This window comes from Amia ocellicauda, chromosome 16 (genome assembly GCF_036373705.1).
Source record: "Amia ocellicauda isolate fAmiCal2 chromosome 16, fAmiCal2.hap1, whole genome shotgun sequence".
NCBI classification, from domain to species: Eukaryota; Metazoa; Chordata; class Actinopteri; order Amiiformes; family Amiidae; genus Amia; species Amia ocellicauda.
The window spans coordinates 29,477,420-29,505,373 of record NC_089865.1 but is presented as its reverse complement, the minus strand read 5'-3'; the positions used below and the strand labels follow the sequence as shown (position 1 = coordinate 29,505,373).

The 27,954-nt window shown below is 39.3% G+C and overlaps 1 protein-coding gene across 1 annotated transcript; it reads right to left on the bottom strand.

The window, feature by feature from the left end:
* Positions 1–325: 325 nt before the first annotated feature.
* On the bottom strand, positions 326–26,500 carry LOC136711708 (MAGUK p55 subfamily member 4-like). Its single transcript, XM_066688133.1, has 21 exons — positions 26,341–26,500; positions 21,756–21,863; positions 21,114–21,235; positions 20,921–20,998; positions 18,844–18,924; positions 18,259–18,390; positions 9,516–9,597; positions 8,260–8,345; positions 7,861–7,932; positions 7,175–7,371; positions 6,851–6,909; positions 6,498–6,515; positions 5,988–6,029; positions 4,928–4,948; positions 3,321–3,362; positions 2,891–3,064; positions 2,329–2,409; positions 1,748–1,841; positions 1,392–1,500; positions 844–978; positions 326–629 (listed from the first exon to the last, which is right to left on the bottom strand). Exons 2-21 carry the CDS (start codon positions 21,808–21,810, stop codon positions 438–440), a joined length of 1,872 nt encoding a protein of 623 aa, XP_066544230.1. The 5' UTR covers positions 21,811–21,863; positions 26,341–26,500; the 3' UTR covers positions 326–437.
* Positions 26,501–27,954: the final 1,454 nt, after the last annotated feature.

The following is a 27,954-nucleotide window of genomic DNA, read 5'->3' as shown; positions in this document are numbered from 1 at the left end:
CAAGCCCGCATCATCGCGGCACTGAGGACACTTATTTGGTTACAGATAAAGTTTTCTGCATGCAGTAGTACTGAGCACGGGTTCTGGGGTGTGCCTGAGCCATTCCCCTGTGGTTTGGTGTACTGCCTGTCTGTCTTTCTCTCTCTATCTATAAGTTGTCCTAAAAGTCATGTATATACACCCTTGATCCCAAGCAGCTGTCCCCATATCCACAGAGCGGCCGATCTGGCCTTCATTGTTGTCATTCCAACGTGTCTTTTTTGGTGCTTGCATTGGTGACAGTAGAGTGCAGACACTGAAAAAGAAATGACAGTTCACATACCAGTTCAGACAGTACTTCACTTTAATGTACCCTTGGGAAAGCCAAAAAGGTGCCCAATGACAAATGGTCAAATAGTTTTGCGGACCCACTGCTCGGGTCAGTGCCAGGTCGGGTGTCAGGGTTCCTCAGTGGGCCTGAGCCAGTTGGCGGGGACCCATTGTGGCTCATCCTGAGCTCTCCGCACGGCCGTGAGCAGCTGGACACAGGAGTCCTGCAGGCTGTCGTTTACGATCGTGTGGTCAAAAAACTGGCAGTAATTCATCTCCATCTTCTTCGCCAGGTCCTCCATTTCCTGGAAGTCCTCGTCCTGGGAGGAAAACACACGTTAGCAATCTTTTTTTTCTCTCTCTGTTGGCTGTGGTCCCTGTAAATATCCATGTTTAATTCGTCAGGGATCCCATAATGAGCATCTCCTCTCGGTTGATGTAATTGACAATTCAGGCGCATGGATGGAGTGTAGCGATCTTATTCAGAGGGCTATCCCGCCAACAACTGAATGCAATTAACACAGAGAAACCTACCCTGAAATAGCGGTTGACGTAATACTCTGTGATGATCTTTGCATTCCTCCTGCTGTGCTTCATTCGAATGATGCTGGGGGGCTTGATAAATATAATATACCCCTTGAGTTCATGGGTCCTCACCCCTGGGAGTCCCTGTAAAACAGATAATAAACAGATAATTTGGTACAATTAGGACATTTGTTGATGTCATTTGATATGCCATTGCCACAACACAAATGGCAACTGTATACGTGTTATGGTCTGCACACCAATGTTGAGCATGGGTGATTGTGGTTTGAATCCAACATTTTGTTTCCCAGTGCCAATAATTATCATTTATATTGTACTGATACTAGCTGGAAGCTGTCCAAGTATACCTCATGTGTTTCTTATTCTTAAAAAAGGCAGCTTCCTTGATTTTCAAATGAAACTGTGGACTACCAGAACTTATTATTTGTAATTTAAGATGACAACGACCCTGAGAAGCTTGAACAAAATATTGAAATTGTCAGTTTGCGGTAAAGCTATAACAAACAGAAGACTCAGTGTCAGGAATAAAATCTTACCTGTGGCTCTAAGTCAATGATACAGATCTTTCCATCCTCCAAAACGTCCTTGACAGAATCAATACTGGTCCCATATAAGTGGCCCTTATATTCCCCATATTCGAGGAACCTGTACAAGACAGAAAGCAGGGCTGATCTTTCAAATGTGGAAACTACACTCAGGGCATGATATTCAATCTCACATCATGGGTTCCAGCAGCCTGAACCTTTTCGCCCATGTATGAAAAACAGTTAACTTTTATACACACATATACACTTGAAAGGCTTGTGAAAAGGTACTTAAAGCCTTCTGAGTACCTAAAACGGAAAACCAAGGCAAGCCGAAGAGAGAAAAACAGCAAGAAACGCAACAATACCTGTTATTGTAAACCATGTTTTCAAACATCTCCTTTGAAATGAAGTGATACTCCCTGCCAGTTTCCTCATAGGTCTTTGGGGGACGGGTTGTATCTGTAGGGAAAAATGGTGGAAAAAAAGAAAAGATGTTAGGGGCGAGGAAACACTGTGTGTACCTCGTTAGAATGGAATGGTTATGGAATAAAAGCACAGATTAACATTCTAGTCTAGTCTAGGCTTTTGCTCAAATTGATCTGTATGAAGATAGTCAGAAAACTGATGGTTCATTTAAAGGAGTAAATTGCTGGGAATGTACAAACATTTTCTGGTGGTATGTTTATTTTATCAAAAATAAAAGCCTCTCAGTAAAAGCACAGCAAAGGTGAAAACTATCGTACATTATGAAAATCCCATGAGTCCCCTTGCGCAGTGCTGCTCTCAAGTAAACACTGCATGTCTACATTGACTATGATGTATACCATCCTTTGCTTATGCTGGCTAAAAATACACCTTTCGTGACTTAGACGAGATCACAATTGATCAAATGTAGTTTCCTGATGAAGGCTTGTGTTCTTCAAGGACGGCGAATGGAGCTCCTTACGTGGAACTGCCCCCTGAAAGATCTTCGGGTTGATTTCAATCAACCGTCTCCGGAGTTCATTGATCCCCACGCCAGACGGACCTGTGAGCCGAACGAGAATAACACACATCTTCATCCAGAGGTCACAGATTTAGATGTGTTCCTCTGGCAAGGGAAGTATTTCACTAGATTTAGGATACTCCACTATTGACCTCAGTGGCTCCAGGTTTTGTTAGTGTCATTGTATTATAATAAAATGAAGGCCTACTCTGATTGGTCTGAATAGGTCAATATAGAGCCCATGTCATATAAAAACACAATCAAATGGTCTCTGTTATAAATGAATAGGTCATATGAATGGTGTCTCTTATTGTATAAGAAGTTATCTTTTGCAGTCTGGGCTTTTTAAATCCTGATAATTCTCTGCACGGGATGAGATTTATACACAAGATAAGAAGGTATAAGAATTTTTGGAAATGCTTCTCTGTGATTGGCTGGTTTCTTACATCTGATTTATAACCCGTGCCTCACGTAAGATTCTGCAGGGAGCATGCTCTGTTCTTGTTATAGAAATGGGCCTCACCCACGAGAACGATTAGCCGGTTTCTGTCCTCCGGCAGGCGCTGGTACCTCACCACATCCTCGTATGGGGAGGCCAGGGCACTGTAGCAGCTGCTGGGGCAGCGAGAGTAGCACGTCTGCTGGTGGGTGCTGTGGGACTTCCTCCTGAACAGACGCATGCTCCGGCGAAACCCAGCTGGGCAACGGAAGCAAGAGCAGGTGGGTGAGGTGAGCTACAACACATGCAGATAACCTGAGATCTCACTGCATAATTACATGATTTACCGGATTCATTTAACACTTCTCTCCTGGCTCCAAAAGGTTCAGAGGGCAAGAGCATATTTTATCAGCTCTAGTAATGTAAATAAGTATATGTAAACATTTTAAAGAAGCCACACCGGAACCCAACAGAGTTTAATGCCCCCGGTGTATTTATTACTTATGCAACTTACCAAAATAGAAGCCTTGACTGTATCCACTGAATTCATCGTCTTCTGTTACAAAAGACAAAACAGTTTCATGTTAAAATTAATCGAAAAACATATTTCAAATGGAAAAGAAATAGAACCAAGCATATCCCAAAAGTGAATTGTGTAAGTATATTGCAATATAATACAAATGTCAGGACAAAAGCATTGATGTGTGTTTAAAAGAAAAAGAAAAAAAAATCTGACAAATAATGTGTACATGTATGTTTATAATATAAATGTCAAACTTTGTTGAACTATATACGGTGCCAAGCAGAAGTATTCAGACCCTCTGACAGTTTTCACATTTTGTTACTTTAAAGCGTGGCACTTTGAAGTAGGAAATAAGGTTGTATACACAAACTACTTCACACATTCAAAATAAAAACAGAAAGTTAATAGAGAATTAATATGAAATACAAAATGGAAAAGTCATGATTGCATAATTCAAACCCTTTGGTGACAGAATGACAAGCCACACAATAACTTAAAAGGCCATCTTTGAGAGGTAATGAATTTTAAGCAGTCTCAACCATGCAAAGCAAGTCAGGGATAAAGTCATTTAAAAGCACTGGTCAGGAGAGGTACAAACAAATATCAAAGTCTCTGAATATCCCTGTGAGCACAGTCTACTCAATCATGGAGAAATGGAAAGTGCATTGACACTGCCTAGACCAGACCGTCCCTCCAAACTGAGCAGCCGGGCAAAGATAGGCAAAAATTACACCAAGCCAGTGTGCAAAGTTGGTAGAGATGTACCCAGGCTGTAATTGCTGCCAGAGGTGCTTCCACCAAAGTTGATTACTTTTGCTGATATTTACTATAACTTATCTTACCCTTAATCTTCAGTTTGAGCATTCAAGTTTTGAATAAAATATTAAGTAAAAAGCAAATGTGTATGCCTTAAATGTGACATCATAGGGATCGCCTGACTGTGCAAATATACAATTAAATATACAAAAATATATTGAATTGTCTTTAAAAAATATTGATTTTAATGAGTCACTCCCTGTTCTATGTTTCAGACATGAATGTCCCAAACTGTTATCACAAGCGAAAATTATAAAAGAGATACTCACCTCTCAGCTCCTCTTAAATGCAAAAGTGGAATTTAAAGGTAATAAAATATTAACGATGAACGCCTTTGTTTAAAGCATATTTAATTCAAAGTGCACTGCCTTCCCTTCATGTCAATCACTGCTAAATCAGCAGTGACACTTTTGACAATCAAATCTCGTCTTTCACTAACGATCAAGCACAATTATGATTGTCCCTTTCTCTTAAGTTAATTAAACCTTTCCCAGTCTTATTTGAACTTTAAAAAATAGAATCTCAGTAAAGTTTAATCAGCTGGACAAATCTCGTAGTATTTATCAGAATATAATTTAAGAAGCTCAGGTCAAGTTTTTCCAGTAGTGGCCAAGCATTTCTGTATATGCAGTTTTTACTTATAACTTAATGGTTTAGAAAAAGCAGAAGTATATGGAGAAAATGTACATTTTTCCTTTCTTGCAGCAAGCAAACGTGTATCTGTGATTCATGTTCGGTATCTAGGCTACATATGACAAACTAAAAACTACAGACTTACCTACCAGATTCAAATGCTTCCTCATCTGTTGAGAGAAAACATATGTAATGGTTAGGCAGCACCGTGACTGTCTTTTAAAACATCCCTGCTATGATAGTAGCGATGGTGACTGGCACAGAACTCTACTCATGCTTAAAGGAAATGTTTTTTTGTGATTAGACTCCAATGGAAGTGATCAGTGTCTTACAGTAGATGATTTCCTTCAATAACAAGCACATTTTATATAACATGTAAAGATCTTGTAAGATCTTGTAAGATCTTGAAGTAACTCAACTGTCAAACATCAAATCTGAACAAATAAAGCATCGATAACAAAAAGTTTTTAAACTAAGCGTGCATTACTAAATCAATACCAAACAATTCAGCATTCCTTGGAAACCTGTTTGTGATCAATTGCTTCTTAGAATTCAATATTCGGCTCGGGTTCCCAGATGGAATACAATGCTGAACTAAAATACTGTAGCAATTATACTGATTTATGTTTGTTTTGTTGACGTTGACGAATGCCAAATTTCTCAAAAGCAACTCTTGCACCTGTATGTGCCCTATCCTCAACTTATTGCAGTTGCATGTGTGGTGTAATTGTATTATAAAAAAGAAGTACAATATAAAGTGAATTATTGCTCATCATTTCTATGTATTATTCAATTTTGGCTGTTCCCAAGTGCTACAAATGAGGTTTTCTGTGCACCAGTTTATCTTGGGAGACTAAATTAAAGACAGCTTGACAGGTAACAAGAACAAATTTGATCAAGTGTTATTGACATTTTAAAATAAAAAAGCCACACAGACGAGCTTTAACATATACTGTCCCCACCCCACACCATAGTTTTAAATCACTAAACACGGTAAATACGGAATTGTTTTGGTAAATCCAGTAATTCCTCAGCTCCCTAAGTACCTTCCTTTAATTGGGCAAATTACTTGCTCTACTAACCAATACTTTTAATGCATTTCCCAGCGTCTATCTGGGGTTTGGAGACCACTGCATTACAAAAACAAGCTTTAACTGAGCTTTATAGAAATAGGACCAGTGTCAGCACAGGGTCAAATTCTGCCCTTACCTGTTTCAACACATTTCTCATCGATTGTCATCATGTCTTCCTCTGCAAAACACAAAACATACAACAATTCCTCAAAATAGGAGCAAGGACATGCAATTTGTATTACGCCAATGATGTTGCGTTTAATTATACCACATTGGAAACCGAAGCTAACTCCATGTTTTAGTGGATGCTATTAATACAACTCTTTTGCAGCACTGAACTGTCACGCATTAAACATTACAGACGTTGTCCGACTTACGTAAGGGTTCCGTTCTGCAAGTTGGAAACCCACTACTTGCTCTTTACGTATTTAACGTAACATTTTTGTAACTCTGAACATTTTACGTAAAGCCAAATTTACGTAAGATAGGTGTTACATAACCCATGGAGTGCCTGTATAACATAACAAACTTAACTCTTTGCCTACTAGCAGTCTTGTAACTAAACTATAGAACAAGATACGCTACAACATGGAGATCATGTCTGGAACCTTTCTATACTGTACTTTCTATAATAATGAATACTTACCTTCGTCCACAGTACTCACTGAACAAAGGCATGGAGAAAAAAGATAATACAGACTTTAAAATCCAAGGAATAGCTCACTGTAATGGCAGGTTACACACACCCACATTTAAAATCCTCCTGCTTATTATACAATCACCTCCAATGTGTGTTCTTTAAGGTACAACTTTATTGTTAACTTTATTCTGCATTGAAGATGGCGGGTCAGAGGAGACCCTTTTACCAACAGACACTTGATTTTTATATAGGGATGTGTTTTGGTTTTTGGAGATGAAGACCTGGCTTGGTGTTCCCCATGACAGTGATAATAAACACAATGGGCCTCTTCAAAAAGAGAGAAAAACAAACAAACTTACAAATTTTGACACAGGTATGAGGCTGAAAGGGCTGCGACCACCAGAACTCGCGTTGTTTCCTTGAAAAAAAAACAGCGCAGACTTGATTACACAAAGTGGAAGTGCTCTCTTGGGGCTTCTCTCCTTATTTCACTACCTGTCCACCTGTCGCTTTAAGACATTCTACAGTTTTAAATCTGACATACAAGACACTTAATGTCGGCTCTCCTTTGTAGTTACATGATTCTGGTTAACTGTACATTCACAAGACCAGTATGGCTTATTCTCCTCATCTGCACAGAGCGGTCAGAACATCCCACATCAATGCTGTGTGTCTCTCTGTACCTCTTGAGCAGGGTGGTGGAGGGGATGAGGCCTGCGCACGTGGAGGTGTTGGGTAGTTTCTTTGCCTGCCACCAGAGGGTGTCCGTCTGGTCTACAATCTCCAGGATATCCCCTTTCCGGAAGGCCATCCCGGCATCGGCGCAGGGTATAGCCGGGTCCTGCTGGGGGCTGTAGTCGGCCATGGCTCTCACATACAGCTGCCAGGGAGTGGGGAGAGGGCCGTCAGAAATGCTGGCTTACTGCATTTAAGAGGGCTTTCTAGACTCCGATTCTTGAGTGATCAACATTTTACATTCGTTCATCAATGTACTAGTTTACATGGGTAAAATTGTCAGTGGTCCCTAATTTTCGAACAAATTAGGAAGTCTGTATGTTTTTTTTTTTGTAAAAAAAAAATATAAAAGGAAATGCAAATGATCTTCAGGTCTTACTAAATAAAATTGGATATGTAATCAACGCCATTTATTAATGAAAATGTAAATAAATATTTACTTAACATGATTAGATATTATTAAGTTTGCACCATGCATATTCTAAATCAGGTGTAAACTGTAATGCCCTCCCCTGGGCCCTGGGCTTTACATCTCTATTTTAGTCACTACACACAATTTCAAGCATTGTGCGACTACTGAATACAATAATTGTAACAAATTGGATCAAATAAGTTGGCCCACTTATCTACTCACCATGGTCTGACTGTTCACTGGCCTGTCTGAGATAGGAACCACCTTGAACACAATGGTACCATGAGACTGGGCCTAATTATTAAAGAAAGAAAATGATTATAGTGACAACAACAACATCTTCAAAAGGGCTGGTTGTCTCTGTGGCAATGGAAAGCAGTCTAAATTCACTCATTAATACACTGGCCCCGTTTGAACTATAATTGAGTGGATTGTCTACGTATAGTCAAGTAGATATTTTAGTTAGGTAGAAACCCAAGCACACCAAGAACAGTACATTTTCTTCTGAGCTGCTCTAGAACCTACATACACCACCAGTGAACTCTGTAGGCAAAAGCAATAATCTGGTAGGCCAGGCCGAGTGTTGCCACTATTGGTCCACAAAGAAAAGCCGATTCTCACCAGGATGTGGATCACTTGTTCTGGCTCCAGGCCCTCCACAGGGTGTCCATTCACCTCCACTAGTTTATCTCCAGCATACAGCAGCCCTGCAGCAAGAGATCCAGCAAACAATGCCGTAGGACAGACAGTTTGGAGGACACACTTGAATTCAAGTGGGACATGAATACTGTTATTGCTTGGGTAATTGGGTAATCAGTAACTACATGTTAGTTACTCATAATAACAGTGTAATTATGCATTTGTTAACATGTACTTAATGTGTGATTAACGGTATATGTAAGTACACATTTGTCTGTTAAGGATGCCTTTGGAGCTATACTGGGCACTATTTACACATTAAGTACATGTTAATGAATGCATAATTACACTGTTCTTATGAGTAACTGACATGTAATTACCGATTACCTACTATGTTAATACACTGTAATTAGGGAGATCTACTGTAATGTATTATCTTTTGTTCATATATTTCCCAGGGATTCATTCTGTCTGTACTCAGTTGAATTTTGTTCATTGTGTGTCAAAGGTAGTTTTGATTCAAAGTCTTACATATGCCTGAATTTACGAGTGATAATATTAATAAATGTAGGCAGACAAGAACCCAATTATATGAGAAAAAACATTTGCATAACACTATGATGTAGTGGTTTTAGTAAGTTCCAGCATACACCGATGAAGAAGTAACAAGTTTATTACAGAAAATCTCTATACTGTTTGACTGTTCCAGCTGATTGAATATCCAGAAGACAGTGGCTGAATGAAATCATGAAAAGACAATGCTTGATTGAAGTAACCTCTCGGACAGAATAAATACAAACTAATGATTGCTTCATAGATAAACTGATACAATGTATACTATAACAACATGAAACAATTAATAATATATACAGAATATAAAGGAAATAATAAAAGTAAATTTTCCCACTACAATGATTATTAATGTTTTTGTGAGGTATGCATAATATTAAACTATGTCACTGATTTTGTCAAGGACTTTGGAGTCACATGTGCATAAAAGTTACCCATCTTTATTGATTCCTAGGGTTATGATTTGTTGTGATATGATGATGTTGGGTAAGTGTTGAGAGGTTATGTCTTGGCTGATGTGTGAAGTATTGATAGGAGAACAGAAGATCCCTAAATGGTTGTCTAGATTGTAACAGACAACTTGGTTCTAATTAACAACTGTAAAATAACAAAGATGTTCTGGACAACAGGGTTATTACCCTACAAATTGAATTTAGGCTTCAGCTTACCACTGCGATCAGCCAGGCCTCCATGTATTACCCGGGCAACCAATATCTCCCCCGTGATTTCATTCTTCTTTATTGTTGCACCCTGAAAAACAACAACAGCAACAAAAGAGGAGATTCAAAATGTGTCTGTGCCTGAAGAAATACCCAGGACAACACAATAAGGCCTTCTATTCGTTTCCTGGACATTTTAAACTGTGAACAGTCAGGAAATCACAGACCTATATTATTCTTGAAAGCTGTATAATTAGTGAAATGTTGAAAGGCTATCGTGAACTGACTTCCTGAAAGGAGACTATGTACATGACAGTCACTGTAGGGAGAGAACTCAGTGCCCTCCAACTTTGACACACACATGCATTTTCTTTTCAGCAGAATTTACTACTAGTAATCTAAGTGTAACAGGGTTCATATTGTACATGAGCTCATTGCAGGTGAAGTAACCACTCTGCAAAATCAGTACAATGATAAGCCCCTTGTGGTGGGAGACCTTGTCTTCCGGCTACACAAGCATGACCTTGTGCATATTTCTGACTTGTGTATGTAGTAAATTATGATGGCTTATGGCTTAAAACCTTTAAACATTAAGAACGGCAAAAAGACGATGAAGCTTAACCTAATTCTTTGATATTTTATCTTTTTTTTTTACTCAGTTGTTCAGTTTTTGGTGGCATTACACGCTCTGTCCGTTTTTGATTTTACTCTCTTCAAAAACACAGCAAACGATACAGTGCGATACAATGAAGTAAAAATGATGCAGGCCATATATCTTTAAAATAAATTATCCAGCACTTTTTATTGGCAGATTTAGTTTGTTTTCATATCCTGTGCCACCTGTGCAGCTTTTAGCATTCTGAAGCCCAGTCTTGGATGACATATACATACACAACTATGTTTCTCTGAAGCCTAATTTAGAATATTTTTAAGATGTGTTTCCCCCTTCCAGTCAAGCAACCTCTTAATTTTCCAGTTATACAGTAGAAATGTATTACTGTAATCATGCATGAATCATTCTATACTTGCCTCAAAGGCACAGTAAGCCGTAAGAGAAATAAAAACAAACTAGCTTTATCTTTATAGAATGAAAAATACCTGCAATGCTTATAACATTGGATGGTTACTAGACTTCAGGTACATGATGGCATTATTGATGCAAGTTTCATAATTGGAGCTCATGGTCTCATTCCCTAAAATTATTATATTTTTTACTGAAAGGAAAGCAAACGTGTGATTCTTTTGCATGGTATTTAATGGGTAAAAATCAAACACAGACACACACGTATTAAGTAGAATAAACAGTACCAATGGTCTGACACGAAACAGAAAGGCGAAAGGATGGCGATTGTGATACAGACATGTCCACAAACACAATCACTGAACAGCTCCCAAAATACACAAAGTTACCACAAATGGCATGAGGTTTGAAATCCCTTTTGCAGCAATGTAGTTGAATGATACTCCGAAGTGACAAGCCACTCACCTCTCAGGAATGCACCGAGCCTTTCTCTATTCCTTCCACATGGAGGCAGAACTCTTCATCGGCTTGTCCATAATAAAAACAAGTGGACAGCTGTGAGAGCAGACTGTGACAGTCAGCTGGACCTGGCCAGTTGACAATGTGACAGGGTGGACAGGGAGCGTAGATGGGTCCATGCCACTTACAATGCAGAGGAGGAAGAGGTCTGCATCTACAGTATAAATGATATACAGGTGCTTGGTAATCATGGAGAAGAGCAACGCAATGGGATCACTTTAAAAGAATACTTAAATGGAACCAAAACTCCCAGTGTGAGGGATGCGTTTGCTCTTGGGAATCCATGGAGTTTATAGATGCCAGAAGTAGCTCATTGTACACAACTATCTCCTCCAAATGCTTCAGCAACCTCATCAATCTACTGGAACTGAGTGATAGCACCACTGCAGCTAGCTTGGCCAAACTTCAGATTCAGAGTGATATCCTCTCATCAAGGGGACTTCGTATGGGCTTGTAAACCCATTACTGTAACTGTTTTCAATCTTGTTTTGTTTACCATAAGCCCTGTTGCATGCAAACTGCCAATTTATCCAGGGACAGGCAATATTTACTGCATTTGTCTCTTCTATCTGTCAACTTTATTATTTTCTTACATTCATATTCCTTACCACAAGAACAACCCTAGTATTGATTTTGTTTTCCCCTATTGGCATATTACAAAACTACATTTCAGTGTAATGGTTGTGGTGTTAATACGCAAGATAGAACACACACAATAAACCAGTCTTTGTGTGAATAGTTATTAATGGGTATATTTCTAGGTACATGTAACTATTGGTATACAATGTATTGTACACATTGCAGTGCCACTTATCACTTATCTCAACAATAATATAGCATCTTATTCTTTTTAAAAAAAAACAAAATCCTCATGAATCTTAAACATATAATAAAAGTAAAATACAAGTAAGAAAGAAGGCATTTCTACAGATCTCTAAATACTGTACATTGTGTGTATTTCAGTAAGCATGTGTACTATGTAGTACAAAAAGTACAAAAACATAATATTCAGGAAACTAAGGCACATGGTGTGGCATTAACTGCTCAATAACTTCCTTGTATATGCACCACTGTTTTTTATTTATACATCCCAGTATTAGAATTGCACTTATTTCCAAAATATGAAATGTTTTAACACACATACACACACACACAAAGAAATACATGGATATTTCCTCTATATCCTACGACTTCTAAAAACAAGTTTTAGTCTTCAAGTTGTAATTAGGGTTACTGTACATCACTGTTCATGCAAATTAGGATTCTGTCAATTTCTGATACCTGCAGTTTGCCATACTATCTTACACTTTTTAAATTTATTTTTTATATGATTTACTAATCACTACAAAATATAAATTCATATAATCTAGCTATACTGGGCCATATTTAGCAAGATTTTTAGCTTTTAGTATTTAGCACAGGTTTTGGAAAATGAAAATGATGAATTTCTAATTATATGTTTATTTATATATTTATGTATATTACTTTTAAGGGTCTTGTGACACATCATAATTTCCTAAATAAGACAACTGCATTTAATGAGAGTTTAATGTGTTCCAAGATTTATACTCTTGTTATGGTAAATGCAATTAGGAAGGAGGAGAGCAAAGTTTTATGTGATTTGACAATTATATATCTATGTTATTTGGCACGAGACTGAAATAAGATTATGGTGGACTTCAGTTGTCCAGAATAAACATTAGTATTTCCTCACAAAAAAAGACAAAAAAATCAATTATCTACATACAGCCACAGTGGAAGACGGTTTGAGTGTCGACCTGTAAGGTTCATTTCCTGTGAACCCTAATTAGTAAAGGTGACAATCTAGTGCCAGCCATTGGGACCATAACCTTCAGACAATAAACACGGCTAATTGTTGGCCTCTTATACTAGAAGTGGTCATTAGGTCTGTAGGATACAGCCCAAATGGCCTTACTCATTGCCACAGTTAGAGGCAAGCAGCAAATTTTAGGTCACTCTCAACTAATTTGGATGACCTGAAAGCATGCTGGGAAATATGAATGAAACAGGCACGGAGCATGCACTCTGAGACTCGACTCGAGGAAGGCAGACAACAGGCACAGAGTAGAATAGCCAACCGTTTGCAGAATAAAAAACAGAAGGTGGGACAAACAGGACTACAGCACAAATGACTGATGATATGATATTGCAATCAAACCATATAGAAAAACTCCTACAGCACCACAGAGCACAAATCATATGAATTATCCTAAATATAAATGTATACTATAGAAACTGCTATGCTGTAATTTTTTTCCATGTATTTTGCAATATCTGTAAAGTGTAAACGAGACTCAGAGTGTGCAGTGAATACCGTCAGTATTGTGCACATTCAGAGTCTTTCTGTAAGGCAAACTCACGTACTGCTGTTAAAACTCCTTTGAATGCGTATAGTCCCTTTCGCTGCTGCTGTGACTGAACTGTTAAGAGCCAAGACGGATCAAGGATTTCTCGGTCTTGTAAGGAAAATAAGTCAAACATGAGAAAAGCTAAATCAATAAACAATCCTACAGCGATGTTTACACTGAGGCTAGTCAAACATGGCCTTGTCCATTTTTATCTTTCTTCAGGATTACTGTCAGGAGATATATTTAGAATTGTGTTAAAACATGGGTAACATTTAAAAAATGTATTGGTAGGACTGAGTTCTTACCAATTACAAATCCATACTTGACCCACATTTATCTATTTTAGTGTTGATTAACTATTTAATTAATTTATGAATCAAAAATGTGTCAAAGAAGGGAGTCAGATGTAATTCATTCCTTTAAAGCAGTAATGCAATGGACACCTCAAACAAAAGTAGGATTGAAGATGAAAATCCTTAATATTAAAGTTTCCACTTCTATTTTCTTTACTTCAGAACGTTTTGAGTTACGCCCTTCTACATACAAACATACATACATACAAACCTATAAATACGTGGGTAAAACTTTATATTCTGTTTAATTAATAAATGATTGGTAATTGCTATATAACACAGTTATTAACCTTTAATAAATCAATTGATAAATTATGAATAAACCTTTATAAAATATGATTTAAAACAAATTCATGTTTTGGCAGCTGTTTTTTAAAATAATGATACATCACATATATTCTAAAGGTTTATTAATAATTTATACATTGATTTATTAATGGTTCCTAATTGTTTTATAAACCATTTACCACTAATGTATTAATGACACCATAATATAAAGTGTTACAAATATTTGTGTGACAAAACTACACTACAGGTCTGTATTATCACCTATAGCCAGTGGATAGTTGAAGAGTTACTCCACTGGCTATAGAAGATTAACTAATAAGGAAGAACTAACCATTGGACTCTAAATATGATGTGTAGTACCTCAACAGGGGAGAACTACAAATTCTAGACATTGATCATTAAATGAACAGTCTCCCTGTTCACTCGTTATCTATCTAAAGTGATAGAGATGATTGGGAAAAAAAATAATAATAAAAAAAATATATATATATATATGCATACATACGCTTAACATAAATCAGCCTGTTAGGCTGATTAGGGTGAAAAGACTGGCGATTCTGTCTTCATGTGGAAGAAAAGATGGCGGGAAAAAAAGAGCTAGGCAAGACCACTTATTTCTTCTTCTTTTTCTTTTTGACCGATAAGCAGCCAGTCCTGTTGTTCTCCTCGGCCCTTGAACTCCACACACCATTGGGCAATTGTGGAGGAGAGTTCGACGTCAAGGGGCTCCTCTGCTTCAGCTTGGCCCCGGCTTTTGGTAATGAGTGATTGGGCACTAGAGGTTTGCTGTAACCCACTAAGCTGTCCACAAACTGGCTGAAGGAACCAGAGGAAGAGCAAGAGGAAGATGAGGAGGAGGAATTTGGCAGCCTCGTCTGGGCTGAATCTGGAGGTTTGCTGGCCAGAATGAGGTCTTGGAGCTTTTCTACCACCTCCATCAGCAAGTTCAAGGCCTGGGTGTTCTCCTGCATGGTTTCAGACATCATCTCGGTGGCCGCCACCACCTTCTCTCCCAGGAGCTTGACATCACTGGAGGTCTTGTCCACCGTGTTGGCCACCAATTGCACAGTGGACCTCAGCTCCTCCAGACTCTTCTGGTGGGACAACCCGGGAGGCTGGTGGACCTCCAGAAACCTGGTGTTCCTGTGAGAGTACTGCAGTGGGCTGGGGGGAGCCGTGTGAGCTCGCCGAGGGAAGCCGGGAGTGTCATCTGGGGCCGCTCGCTGACCGGGCCGGACTGAAGAGCAGGTGGGAAAGTCAGCAGATGTTAAACTGAAGGACTGCAGAGGCTCCCGCTGTCGGACAGTAGGACTTTCTTCCGTTTCGCTGTCAATCTCTTCTATGACATCATCTCCAAAACAAAGCAATCAAGGAAATGTTAAAGAGATTAAAACATACACAACAATCTCAATGCAACACTTAAATGTACAGCACTGTGTGTATGTCTGAGAACCAAAAATAATAAAATAACTTCTTATCCTGACACGGTCTACCATCCTTTGCAGTGAATGTAATGCGTGGGTCTATGTCTATCAGAGATTTATGCGCATTACTTTTGTTTATTATTGTTGCTTATCTTCCACGTTTTTCATAATCCATACAATATGGTAGTAACGCCAGTTCCCTTAACTTTTGAAGACATCTAAAGCTTACAAACCTATCATGATCAGAAAAATAAAGGTTTGTTTGGAATATGGAATGTCTTTTGTTAAAAGATTTGTAGAGCTACATTATTTTCTTGCCCTTACCGATCAAGACAGAGCTGCAGACCGATGGGGCAGAGCGATTGATACCCTCCTCCCAGAGGGCTGCAGAGTGCTTGTAGAACTTACAGTTTCCTGGCTGCTGAAAGTGAGGTTTGGCCGACACTAAGCCAGAACTCGCACTCCCCTCTGGCTTCCTGCCCGCAAAAAGGAGCTTCTCTTTGGTGCGTTGCTTTAGGCTGTCCCACCTCTTCCTGATACCCCTGCAGCTTTTCTTTGTAGGAGAGATAGGGTTACAATTTTCCTAGGCCAAGTGTCCATCGGCCACTGAGACAGCTGGCTGGTAGTTATGTACAGTGTTTACTTCCATCACGTTAGCTCAATAGTGACTGCTTAGTACTGGACACCTCAGCTGGTGACACTTTACATTGCATAGCTGCAGAGCAAGAAGTTTCACACTCACAAAATTCGTTTCAACTCACACGCACACACGAGGTATGTTAACATGATTTAGCTTTTGACGTGAGGATTCATGGGCACAAATAACTTTGACCCAAGTAGAAGCAAGTTTGGGGCACTGATTAGGCCCTTGGGCTGAAAAGATCTTATATGACATAATTAATGTGGATCTCTGAAGATCCGCATAAAAAGGCTAAGGATACAAATGTCTCTGGCCTTTGGCTATATTATGATAAGCAGAATTAGACCCCCAAAGTTATATATTTATATTAGTCCAGTCCTAGTATGACACCATTCCCTTTCTTTAACATTGCACCCCAAGCAGGTCTTAAAGTTCTGGACATGCTAATTGCAACTCTTGGAGGAGTGTCTAGTGATCTTCCGTCTATGTCCATGAAACACATGCTGTAACCGGGTGTATGCTTTTGTCAATATGGATGCAAGCTGCTCAAGCATCACAAATGTAATGTGGATTAAGCACTCTCTCATTCAGCTGAAGACAGGATTTCTCACTCAGATTCATGAATAAGTAGGAGCTTACCTTCCTTGACAAATAACCCCTCATGAAATTCAAATATAAATGAAAATGCTATTGAACAAAGAGCAGAAAGTGATCTTGTAGATGCACATCGACAATACATTCATAATGTGGTTTTGTATTATGTAATCAGATACAAACCAGACTGAGCTGCTTTTATCCAAATGCAGATGATAGTGTAACAAAGTGATTGTGTGTTAGTGCACTAGGCTCTGTCAAGCCTATGTCAAAAAATAGCTGGCCAGTGTGAGAGTCGGTCAGCCAATCAGATGCACTCATTTGGCACATAGCCCAGCCTACTGCACTTTCTATTGGACCTTAAAATGAGTCACAGCAATTGACAGAGTTGTGATTGGTTGCTGCAGCCAATTTGCTTCCTGTTTGTTAGCCAGCTCTATTTTCTTTCACATGATGCTGGTTTCACTTGCATCTGCCTTGCCATCCCCTTTTGTACTGGGATAGCAATACTGCTGTGTATATTTGAAATAATTCTTTCCATTATGGGCTATGGGTCAGAACTCTTGCTGGGCCAAGCCTAGGAGAGCAAACTGATGCATGAAGATGTGGCATAGTATCCACATGACCTCCTGGCACTGGTAGCAAATCTGAGTTACCATTAAATTCAACACCATTAACAGTTATTAGACGTCAGAAGAAAACCAAAAGCAATCATTCAATATTTTATTGAACACACTGAACGTGACCAAAACCATGTCTTTAAAAGCCTGCATTACCATCATGTTTTGCAGTATCTTGTACATAGCTTATAACAAAATATTGTATGTTTAATCAAGATTAAACCTAAAAGTCACTGGATATCATTTCCACAAAGAACAAATTTAAGCTGTTTTTATAATTTGTAGAGTTCTCTTAAGAATAATATATATAAAAAAATCTCCTTATTTGCACAACTCATACAATACCACTCATGTGCAATTGATGGACTATTAACCATTCCTCTCCATGAGACCTTAGTACATATAATGTGCTCAATAGTAAGTTGTTCAAGGTTTCCTGTTTAGAGAACTGAGAGAAGTGCTTGTACACCTGATTAAAAAAAGTTTGAAATAAAGGTACTCTTCTATCGTATTGCTCGCTCCCCCATCTAAGTATAGATATATTTAAGCTTTTTTTGTATTTATTTTTAATATCCCATTTCCCTTTGGCCACATACGTTTTCCAGCGGTGCAATTTCAATTGATTTAAAACTATGCCACCTCATTCCTGCTAAGCCCGACTGGCTGAGTGCCAAGAGCCCTGCTGCAATCTCTTGGTAGCGCTCACAATTGATGGGTTGTCCTCGAGACAGATACTAGTACAGATTTAAGAGATCAGTCAAAACTGCAGCTCATGACACCAGCCATTATGAAGGTAATGACCGGATATGAAACGAAAATAATGAAATTGATGTTCAGTGACATCGACAGGAGTTGATACAAGTCATTAACACCCTGTAAGAAGTCATGTACTGAAGTGTCTGTCCAATGTAGGAGTCTCCTTACCAAAGGCTGCTTGTTCTTCACAAGGCACACGATGCGCATGGCCTCCTCCTCCTCTGGAATGTTGTCGGGCAGAGGGGGCAGAACCGGCTCAAAGTCCTTCTGTGCCACAGTGTCGTGCGCCGAGAGCACAGCCTGCACAGAGACAATCATCACAAGGAGGTACAGTCTCTCTTGAGTTCGGCTAATCCTAGAGTTTGTCATTCAACATATCTAAGCCACATATGAATTGAAAAGATACACACATAGACTTGAACAGAGATACGACATGCAAGACAATTTCCAACATTTTCTTCTCCATGCTACTTTTCCACAATGATTCCTTGTTATTTAATAAACAGTGTTGCCGTATTTCCCTCTGCCCCAGCAAATCTCTCGTTGACATCAGCTATATTGTAAATGTTATAAAGAGGGCCCTGTGTTTTGCATGATTGAAATATGGTTTCAAGCCAAGTCATGCCAAATGCAGGGCTCTAATGATACAACAGATTGTAAGATATTGATGATGAATCTCTAAAAGGAAATTCAGGCCTGCACCATCGGTGTGTGCCATTGAGTGCTATATTGGGGAAGGACTCCTGCACTCACCTGCATGTTAGGGTCCCTCAGCAGTCTCAGCAGTTCTCTGGCATCAGGAGAGGATGCTGCCATTCTCAGGTCAACCATAACCTAGACAACAATGAAGAAAATAATGATTTTGTTTTAAGCCCAGAGACTTGCGCTCGGATCCTGAAGGGTAGGGGTTGATTCTAGGCTTTTGTTCCAGACAGACTGTTGGTTACTTAACTTGTCTATTACCTGCTTAACTGGAGGAATGTCATACTTCTCTCCAGGCAGCAACTTGCTTATTTAGGTAATATGCATGCAGTCAAGGTCAACTTTAAAGACTGCAGCTGCAAAAGTCCTTGAATGAAGAATCTTACCCTGAAAACATGCATTTAAGAACCAGTATATATATATATATATATATATATATATATATATATATATATATATATATATATAGATAGATAAAGAAACTGCACTCCACCTGCAAAGAAAGCCTGAAGACATATTGGACATCGGGTTTATTCATGTTTTAGCCTCAGGTTTTTAAGATGAGAGTGAGGACTTGATCATCCCTTTTTATTTTTTACTTTACTGAGGAGAAATTACCAATATGCTTTACTGCAGTGCTTTACGCAAAGTCACCCTTATCACCCTCATCAGCCGACAGTTTGGAACCTACAGAAATAATGGCAAGCAAAAGAGAGGTGGGTTTATCATATTTGAGTCTCTATCAGGATACCAGTTGCGGAAATCGTCAGGTTAGACCTGACAGGATAGAAGATCTTCCATTAACATAGACAGCAGAAATCATCTCATATTACTCTATTATTCAACTGGTGCCAACTTGCTGTCTGCAATGATTAAATTCAAGCTTAACAAAGAGGGTCAATAAACCTTGGTTACTTTACTAACTAGGTATATAGCCTGAAAGATTGGTGTAATTTCTATGTCATTAAGAAGTCAAAAGCTTTTGTGAGGAACACACTGCTTAATACAATACCTACAGGCTAATCCTGTCCTGATAAATTATGAGTAAGGTATGTGTGTGTTTTCCCCATGCTTGAACTTGAGATTTGTCACACCATTTGTTCTGGCTGTGAAGATTAGTTGGTCAGTGCTTATTTAAAATGTCTCTTTCATTTTATTGAATATACCGCCTAATGCAGACATATGTACTGAATGATTCCCACGGGTGAAAATAATTTAAAGCAACACGGCAACAAGGAATCTGTCCTTCACAAAATGACAGGTTGATAAATTACATTATTAAGGAACTGGTTGAAACTAAAATCTGATGACTGACACTGACCCAGTTGAGAATAATCTACATCAGCAGTTCCACATTTTTATGTTCATTTCAAATCATGTCGGGATTCTGTGAAAGACCATAAAATATGATCTTCAGGATTTCAGACTGCGTTCGTTTTTCATAGTCAAGCTGATGCATATATTTCTTTATTTGACAGACGTTTTAGATCTCAGCGTTAAATCAAAAACCGAACAGGGAATCCATGTTGTAGGCTGCCAAGCAGATCAGGACTAAAGGTCTATAATATCAAAGATGCCGCATACTGGGGTCCTGGTTATTTCAGTCCAGCCCAGTTTTCCATACTTCTTGACCTGAAAAGCTGCTTCCTGACAAGATTAATATCTAATTTAACATCCTCGATAACATCCAAGCAACTAAGTCAAGAGATTCTATGCACAGTCAGTACTGCTGGAAGTGTGGAGCTGCTGCTGAACCAATGTAGCTACACTTATTCAACCAGTGGGAAGCGACAGGGACACTGCAGTGTTTTAAACAGTAAAGCACACTGACGATTAGAATGTACTTCAAAAGCAAAGCAGCTCCCAAGGGACACAAGAACTCAAGTGCTGCTGGGATTGAATTTACAGCAAATCAGCTGTAGTCAGCACGTTTAATCGGTTTGCTGTGTAACAGAAGCACCCGCAGCGAGCCGAGAGCCTGAGAGTCCGAAGTGTTGTCCCCGGAAGCTGCTTTCGACCGCAGGCAGATTGGTTTGCACTGTGGGTGAGTAATGGAAAAGGTGAAGATAACTCGGAAGCACATGTTTCTTGTGACACATGTATGTTGTCATACAAGCTGAAGTCTTACCTCCTGGGAGAGTCCAGATGCATAAGGGAGGAAGGGGCTGGGACTCCCCTGAAGATACTGCTGTAGACATTCGTACACCTGGGGAGAAATAAGCATCAGTGACCCCATGAGCTGTAACTCAAACAGAAACTGTACTCAGATGACCTTTAACTCCTGGGATACAGACAGGAAGTTCAATCTCTAAATGAATTACCTTCAGCAGCGACTGTAGCCAGGGGGCATTCAAAAGGCTATAGAGGAGGTCCGCTCCGCTTATATCCCGACTGATCGATATTCTCACTTCCTCTACGACGTTCTCTAGAATCTGAGACAGACCTGGACAAGGAAGAGAAAATGAACATTGCCTGTCAACGTATGAGTAGATGAAATAGTCCTGAGCCTGAAATATAAGGAGACACTAGACTGTCCATGTTGCCTTGGATTATACTCCATGTTGAGTAGACTCAAAACAAACAAGATACAATTTTCCGCATTGCCTCTTTGTGTGTTTGGATGGTAGATTGCGATGCATTATGGGGTAAAAAAAAAAAAGACACCTCAACCTATCATCTGATTTTTGACTCAAGCCCTAAACAAGACGTGTTGTCTGGTATCAACTGAATTGGTAGGAACGCTTCACAGTCCAAACTACATTTGTTGATCCATGGCACTTCAAATACTTAGACTGTGACTCTACTGAACTGATAATAATGAAGAAACAAGAGAGGTTGATCATTTACTCACAAAAACACTGCACATCCTTGGGATCATGGCCAGAGAATACAGAAATACAGCATGCAATACACAAACCATGATGAGTTGTTATCACTGAGAGTATCTGCTCTGCCTGTTTTACCATTCTCATTAAGTCCTGAGGGTGTCACAGGCTCGGCGTCTATGGGCTGTTTCATTGTGACCGTAGCCGGGCTGCAGTCCACTGACAGTCTCCCGCCAGGTCCAAGGGCTGGAAAACACATTCAAATGCACAGGATTCAACACCAAGAGGAGACAAAAATCCAACTTCAATTGCAGTAAAGGCAACATGAGGGGAAACTGACTAGGAAATACTTCCAAGGCTTGATTTCTCATTTGTAAACTTAGAGTTAACCTAAAAGAGAACCAAATGACTAATTTGTTTGCATATTTTACTACAGTCGACTCCTTATAATTGCATATCAGATAATTGTATACTCTGTTTTATTGCATAGTAAACAGCAGCTGGTCTCATTTTGAAATGCAAGGTTTTTAATTATAAACATGCTTCGATTAAACACATATCGTTTTCTTGGATAATTTGGATTAGTGCCTAAAATTACATGGTCCTGTTCACAATTTCACAGCTGATAATCGCATGCTGTCCAGTACAGTAGAGTTCAGATTCAATCAAATACTTTTTTCATACGTAGCAGAAGAAAACAAATCAATAGAAATGTTACCAGCTATTCACTTTATTTTCTATGACTGTAGAGTAGTATAACAGGAAGGTTATAAATATATACTTTGTGTCCACATTTAAAATCACTAAGAAAGGTCACTATTGAAAAAGCTAAGCAGAAGACAGCTTACCAGTTGAGCAATCGATACTGTTTCACCCTGGCTACAATCAAGGGAACTGCATAAAAGGTAAGGCAGAGCCGAACAATGAGAAGACAGTGCCTTCACTATCTGACAGTTCCCATGTGAGGAAGAAAAACTGTTCGAAAGGCTTCTGACTACTGTAACTGTCTTAGGTAGAGGAGCTCCTAACTGGCTGTAGCCACATGACCTCCTCATGGCACAGGAACATATGGGTTCAGACTCAGAAGATCAGGGAGATAATCAGGGTTCATGTTGTCAAGGAGTTCAGGAGGTCAAGAGAACAGTCTTGAAAGTGCTTAGAAAGCAGGCGGATCAGTGCAGACGTTTCAGGAGTGGATTTCTGCACTCACGGATCTCTGTAATCGATCTCTGTTGATTGTCCCAATGTCAATGTACTGACCCACACTGGGCAGCAAGACGTTTCTCATACATTTTGAACCATCTGCAGCTTCAAATGTAATGGACTTAATGTCTTGAGACTGAGATTGGTGGCATGTGCCTGAAGCTTGAGAAAAATTAAAAAAATTGCTTTGTAATGCTACACTACTATCCCCCAATTCTGCTTTAAACCACACCTAATTGCTGCAGATCTGGACACATCAGAACTGCAATCAATTTCACATACAGTCTGGAGATTTTTTTTGGACCATGTTATGTTGGCCACTCAAGCACAGACTTCTCATCTCATTACATCTCATTAATGGCATGTGTGTTTGTTTCCATATCCTGTGTCACCTTTCATCTTAAAAGAAGATACTGTGACTGTTTTTATGGGGAAAAGGAGTCATCCTGTAATAAATTGATGTCTGCAATTTACACAGCTGTCCCCCAGGTGTTGATACACAAGGTTCACAACCACGAGAGCTGCGGTTCTGGCAATCTTCTTCAACAGTCTCATCAATTCCAGTATGCCAGTATGTTGTGCAAATTGGAAAACTTAACAGATGACAAAAAGCCCTGTTTACAAATCCCAACAACACAGAGCCTTCAATCTCATGGAGGGGAGGAATCAATTTCATATTGACTGTAAATAAATTCATAAATAACAAAAAGGAAAACAAATCTGGTCTATATTTCACTTTCATCTTTATGGATTTTCCAGGGTATTGATGTCCAAAACCTGCTCTGTGAGATTCCAAGACAGGACTTAATGCTACATAAATCACAGAAGGGCAAAATACTACCGAAGCACTGCTTTCCCACATCACCACATAACCCACTGCAATTACAACTCAAACCCATAAGGATCATGCCGTTGTTCAACCTAGACTGCATCAGGAGTATTTTTGTGGATATAGAGATATAGAGAGATATATATACACACCACACAGAAATAGAGGACCATGAGCAGTTTCAATGTATGGCGATACTCCACAGTCTCTGAGCAGTCTGTCCATAGTGCAAAGAGTATCAGCTCACTGTAAATACAGTGAGGGAAAAAAGTATTTGATCCCCTGCTGATTTTGTACGTTTGCCCACTGACAAAGAAATGATCAGTCTATAATTTTAATGGTAGGTGTATTTTAACAGTGAGAGACAGAATAACAACAACAAAATCCAGAAAAATGCATTTCAAAAAAGTTATAAATTGATTTGCATGTTAATGAGGGAAATAAGTATTTGATCCCCTATCAATCAGCAAGATTTCTGGCTCCCAGGTGTCTTTTATACAGGTAATGAGCTGAGATTAGGAGCACTCTCTTAAAGGGAGTGCTCCTAATCTCAGCTCGTTACTTGTATAAAAGACACCTGTCCACAGAAGCAATCAATCAATCAGATTCCAAACTCTCCACCATGGCCAAGACCAAAGAGCTGTCCAAGGATGTCAGGGACAAGATTGTAGACCTACACAAGACTGGAATGGGATACAAGACCATCGCCAAGCAGCTTGGTGAGAAGGTGACAACAGTTGCTGCGATTATTCGCAAATGGAAGAAACACAAAATAACTGTCAGTCTCCCTCGGTCTGGGGCTCCATGCAAGATCTCACCTCGTGGAGTTTCAATGATCATGAGAACGGTGAGGAATCAGCCCAGAACTACACGGGAGGATCTTGTTAATGATCTCAAGGCAGCTGGGACCATAGTCACCAAGAAAACAATTGGTAACACACTACGCTGTGAAGGACTGACTGACTGACTGACTCGCCGTGTTTGGAGGAGGAGGAATGACCCCAAGAACACCATCCTCACCGTCAAACATGGAGGTGGAAACATTATGCTTTGGGGGTGTTTTTCTGCTAAGGGGACAGGACCACTGCACCACATCAAAGGGACGATGGATGGGGCCATGTACCGTCAAATCTTGGGTGAGAACCTCCTTCCCTCAGCCAGGGCATTGAAAATGGGTCGTGGATGGGTATTCCAGCATGACAATGACCCAAAACACACAGCCAAGGCAACAAAGGAGTGGCTCAAGAAGAAGCACATTAAGGTCCTGGAGTGGCCTAGCCAGTCTCCAGACCTTAATCCCATAGAAAATCTGTGGAGGGAGCTGAAGGTTCGAGTTCCCAAACGTCAGCCTCGAAACCTTAATGACTTGGAGAGGATCTGCAAAGAGGAGTGGGACAAAATCCCTCCTGAGATGTGTGCAAACCTGGTGGCCAACTACAAGAAACGTCTGACCTCTGTGATTGCCAACAAGGGTTTTGCCACCAAGTACTAAGTCGAAGGGGTCAAATACTTATTTCCCTCATTAACATGCAAATCAATTTATAACTTTTTTGAAATGCGTTTTTCTGGATTTTTTTGTTGTTATTCTGTCTCTCACTGTTAAAATACACCTACCATTAAAATTATAGACTGATCATTTCTTTGTCAGTGGGCAAACATACAAAATCAGCAGAGGATCAAATACTTTTTCCCCTCACTGTAAGCACAGCAGGAGGATATAAAGGATTTGAGAGGAGGGACTGGTTTATTCCAGGTCACAGCTGAAGAAAAACCGAAGAAGTGCTTAATCTGTGAGGAGTTTACTTTAATCACAGCTAGCTCACCTTAACACCAGGTCCCTGGGACAGGAAAAAAATCTGTTTAGCTTAGCTCTCAATCCTACCAGCTTGGACTGTATTGTAAAACACGCTATTGTAAAATAATATAAACCTTAATTATCAGTGGCACCTTAAATGTCTTGCATTATTAACATTATTGTAGTATTTTGACATATTTAAAGTGTGTTCCGAGATGATCTGTCAGTCGTGGGTCTGACACTCAATTTCACAGACAAAGTGGATTTTTTAATTGATTTTTTTTGCAGAAAGACAACTTCAGACCTCCAGCGTATCACACAGTAAGCCTCAGCTGGCCCAGTTTACAAACTGGGAATGGGGTGAGGATTACAACCAGAAATATTGCAACAGCAAATTCTCAAACATCTCACCGGACAACACTCCGACTCTGGAAACACACTCATTCAAATAGTCTGAAATATATATATATATATATATAACCAATTGTTACACATAGAATAAGCATTGAAAAGTGTTTTTTCGCTGTGTGGGTGACCACTGATACCCACAGTCTCACACAGCAAGTATGCCACAAGACCACAGTGGGATATTTCTGAACCTAAATATGTTACATAATCACAGATTAAGCTTGTTGTTTATTTCCTTGCCGCTGTACTATACGTTCCTGGACATGTTTTAAATTCCTCCCCAGAGAAAATACAAATAATGAAAACTGAACATTTTCACCACCTGTGGGTAACTTTGACGGCCCACTTCCTGCAGCCCGGACACAGCAATATCAGCGCACTGCACTGCATGGCCCTCCCCTCATCTCCTCTCCGCTATTTCACAAAGGGAACACATGCCAAAGGAAGTGAGCTTCAAACATGGCAGCTCAGAAACCCAGGTGACTCACCTCCCCAGCTTTCCAATCGGCCGTCTTGCTCTTGTGCGGACTGGTCCCAGTTCCCTCCCGTCTCCCACTGGGATTTTTGGAAGGAAGGTTTGGTAGATTCCTTTTTCTGACTTTTCTGCAGCTCTGGCAAACATACGTGATTTTACTATATCCACCCCCGGAAAAGCTGCCTAATCCTGCTATATCCCACTTAATCCACAACAACCTCTCCTCGGGAGCACTTCTACCAGTCGAGCGCAAGCCTCAAAGCTTCTTAACTCTTTCTGGTTTGTGGACGTAAAGTAGACATATGGAGAAAATGAAAGAATAAAAAAACATTCTACTGTGAAAGCTACAGTAAGATTATAAATGCTTAACAATGCATAGAAACATTAATGCAATAACAATGCATGTTGCTTGAACTGAATCACTGAAAGAGAACACATTAACTGTTACTGTTCCCATAAAATAACACCCTGGATATTTGTTCAGGCAACATATGCTAATGAATTGTTCACATTTTAAATGTTCCCATCACTTTTTTAAGTGTGATCTATATATTCTTGAAAAATGTGGAACTGACTTACACTATACCTATTTACATGTGATCAACATAGATCATTTTCTGCCAGTGACAGTATTTGCGGCGTCTCATCTTTGACAGCAAGATGCTTTTTGAATCAAGCACAATACAGAAGATCGTTATCATAATGGCCGTGACTCAGAGGCTCAGTTCATAATCCACCCTGTCTTTTACTTCATCATAATGGTGCTTGACTTATGCTCCATTTTGTTGATGCACCATATTGTGATGTGCATATTACGGAAGATTATCTTCAGCTTTGAAAGCTTTTGTTTCAAATATGTTTTTATTGTTTGTTTTTTTCTCCAGGATTTTCTAATGTTTAAAGAGATGCAGCAGTTCACATGGAAACAAAAATGTATTTATCCATTGTTGAAAGGGCGATCCATTCTCTGGTCTATCAATCAATCAATCAATCAATCCATCCAGACACCTAGATTGGTGTCTAGACACTTGACACTTACCCAAGTCCTGCTGTTCATGGAAAATGTGGAAACAGGTTTTCCAAGCAATATCGAGGTACCTGATATACTCTTTTTGTAACTTTTATTTAATCATGTCACACAACCTATAACTGTCCAACCCATTATAATATTATCATCATCAAGACAAAGCAAACACATGTATCCAAGGAGAATAAAACGTGATAAAGATCATTCACACATTCCAGAGAATAAAATTAGGTGGATGAATAATCAACAGGTGGGAACTAAACAAGGGCATTTTACTTAAGCTTATGGGCAGCCCAGTTGATAAAGCTGAAAAGCAAAATTAGCACTAGAAATTAAATAGTGCTTGTATGAAACAGGAGCTCCAACACAATGCTTAAAATGAGGCTTTTAACACCAAGTTTTGAATTCATTATTTAATACTAAGGTAAGCTAAACAGGCCTGGATTACTAATGAGAACATTGAACTAGTGCTTTACAGATTTTGGAAAAGAAATAAGGAAAAACATATATAGGAATAAAAAAAAACATCTGATATTTTTTCCACAACACTTCTTATATTTGTATGCATTTGATTGAAACAATTATATGCTTGAAATCCAG

Excerpts from the sequence above, each read along its gene's own strand:
- LOC136711708 (XM_066688133.1), bottom strand. The coding sequence starts at position 21,810 with ATGAAACAGCCCATAGACGCCGAGCCTGTGACACCCTCAGGACTTAAT. Across the intron at positions 21,236-21,755 it reads CTCAGGACTTAATGAGAATG|GTCTGTCTCAGATTCTAGAG; the intron begins GTAAAACAGGCA and ends TTCCTTGTCCAG. Across the intron at positions 18,925-20,920 it reads CATCTGGACTCTCCCAGGAG|GTTATGGTTGACCTGAGAAT; the intron begins GTAAGACTTCAG and ends ATTGTTGTCTAG.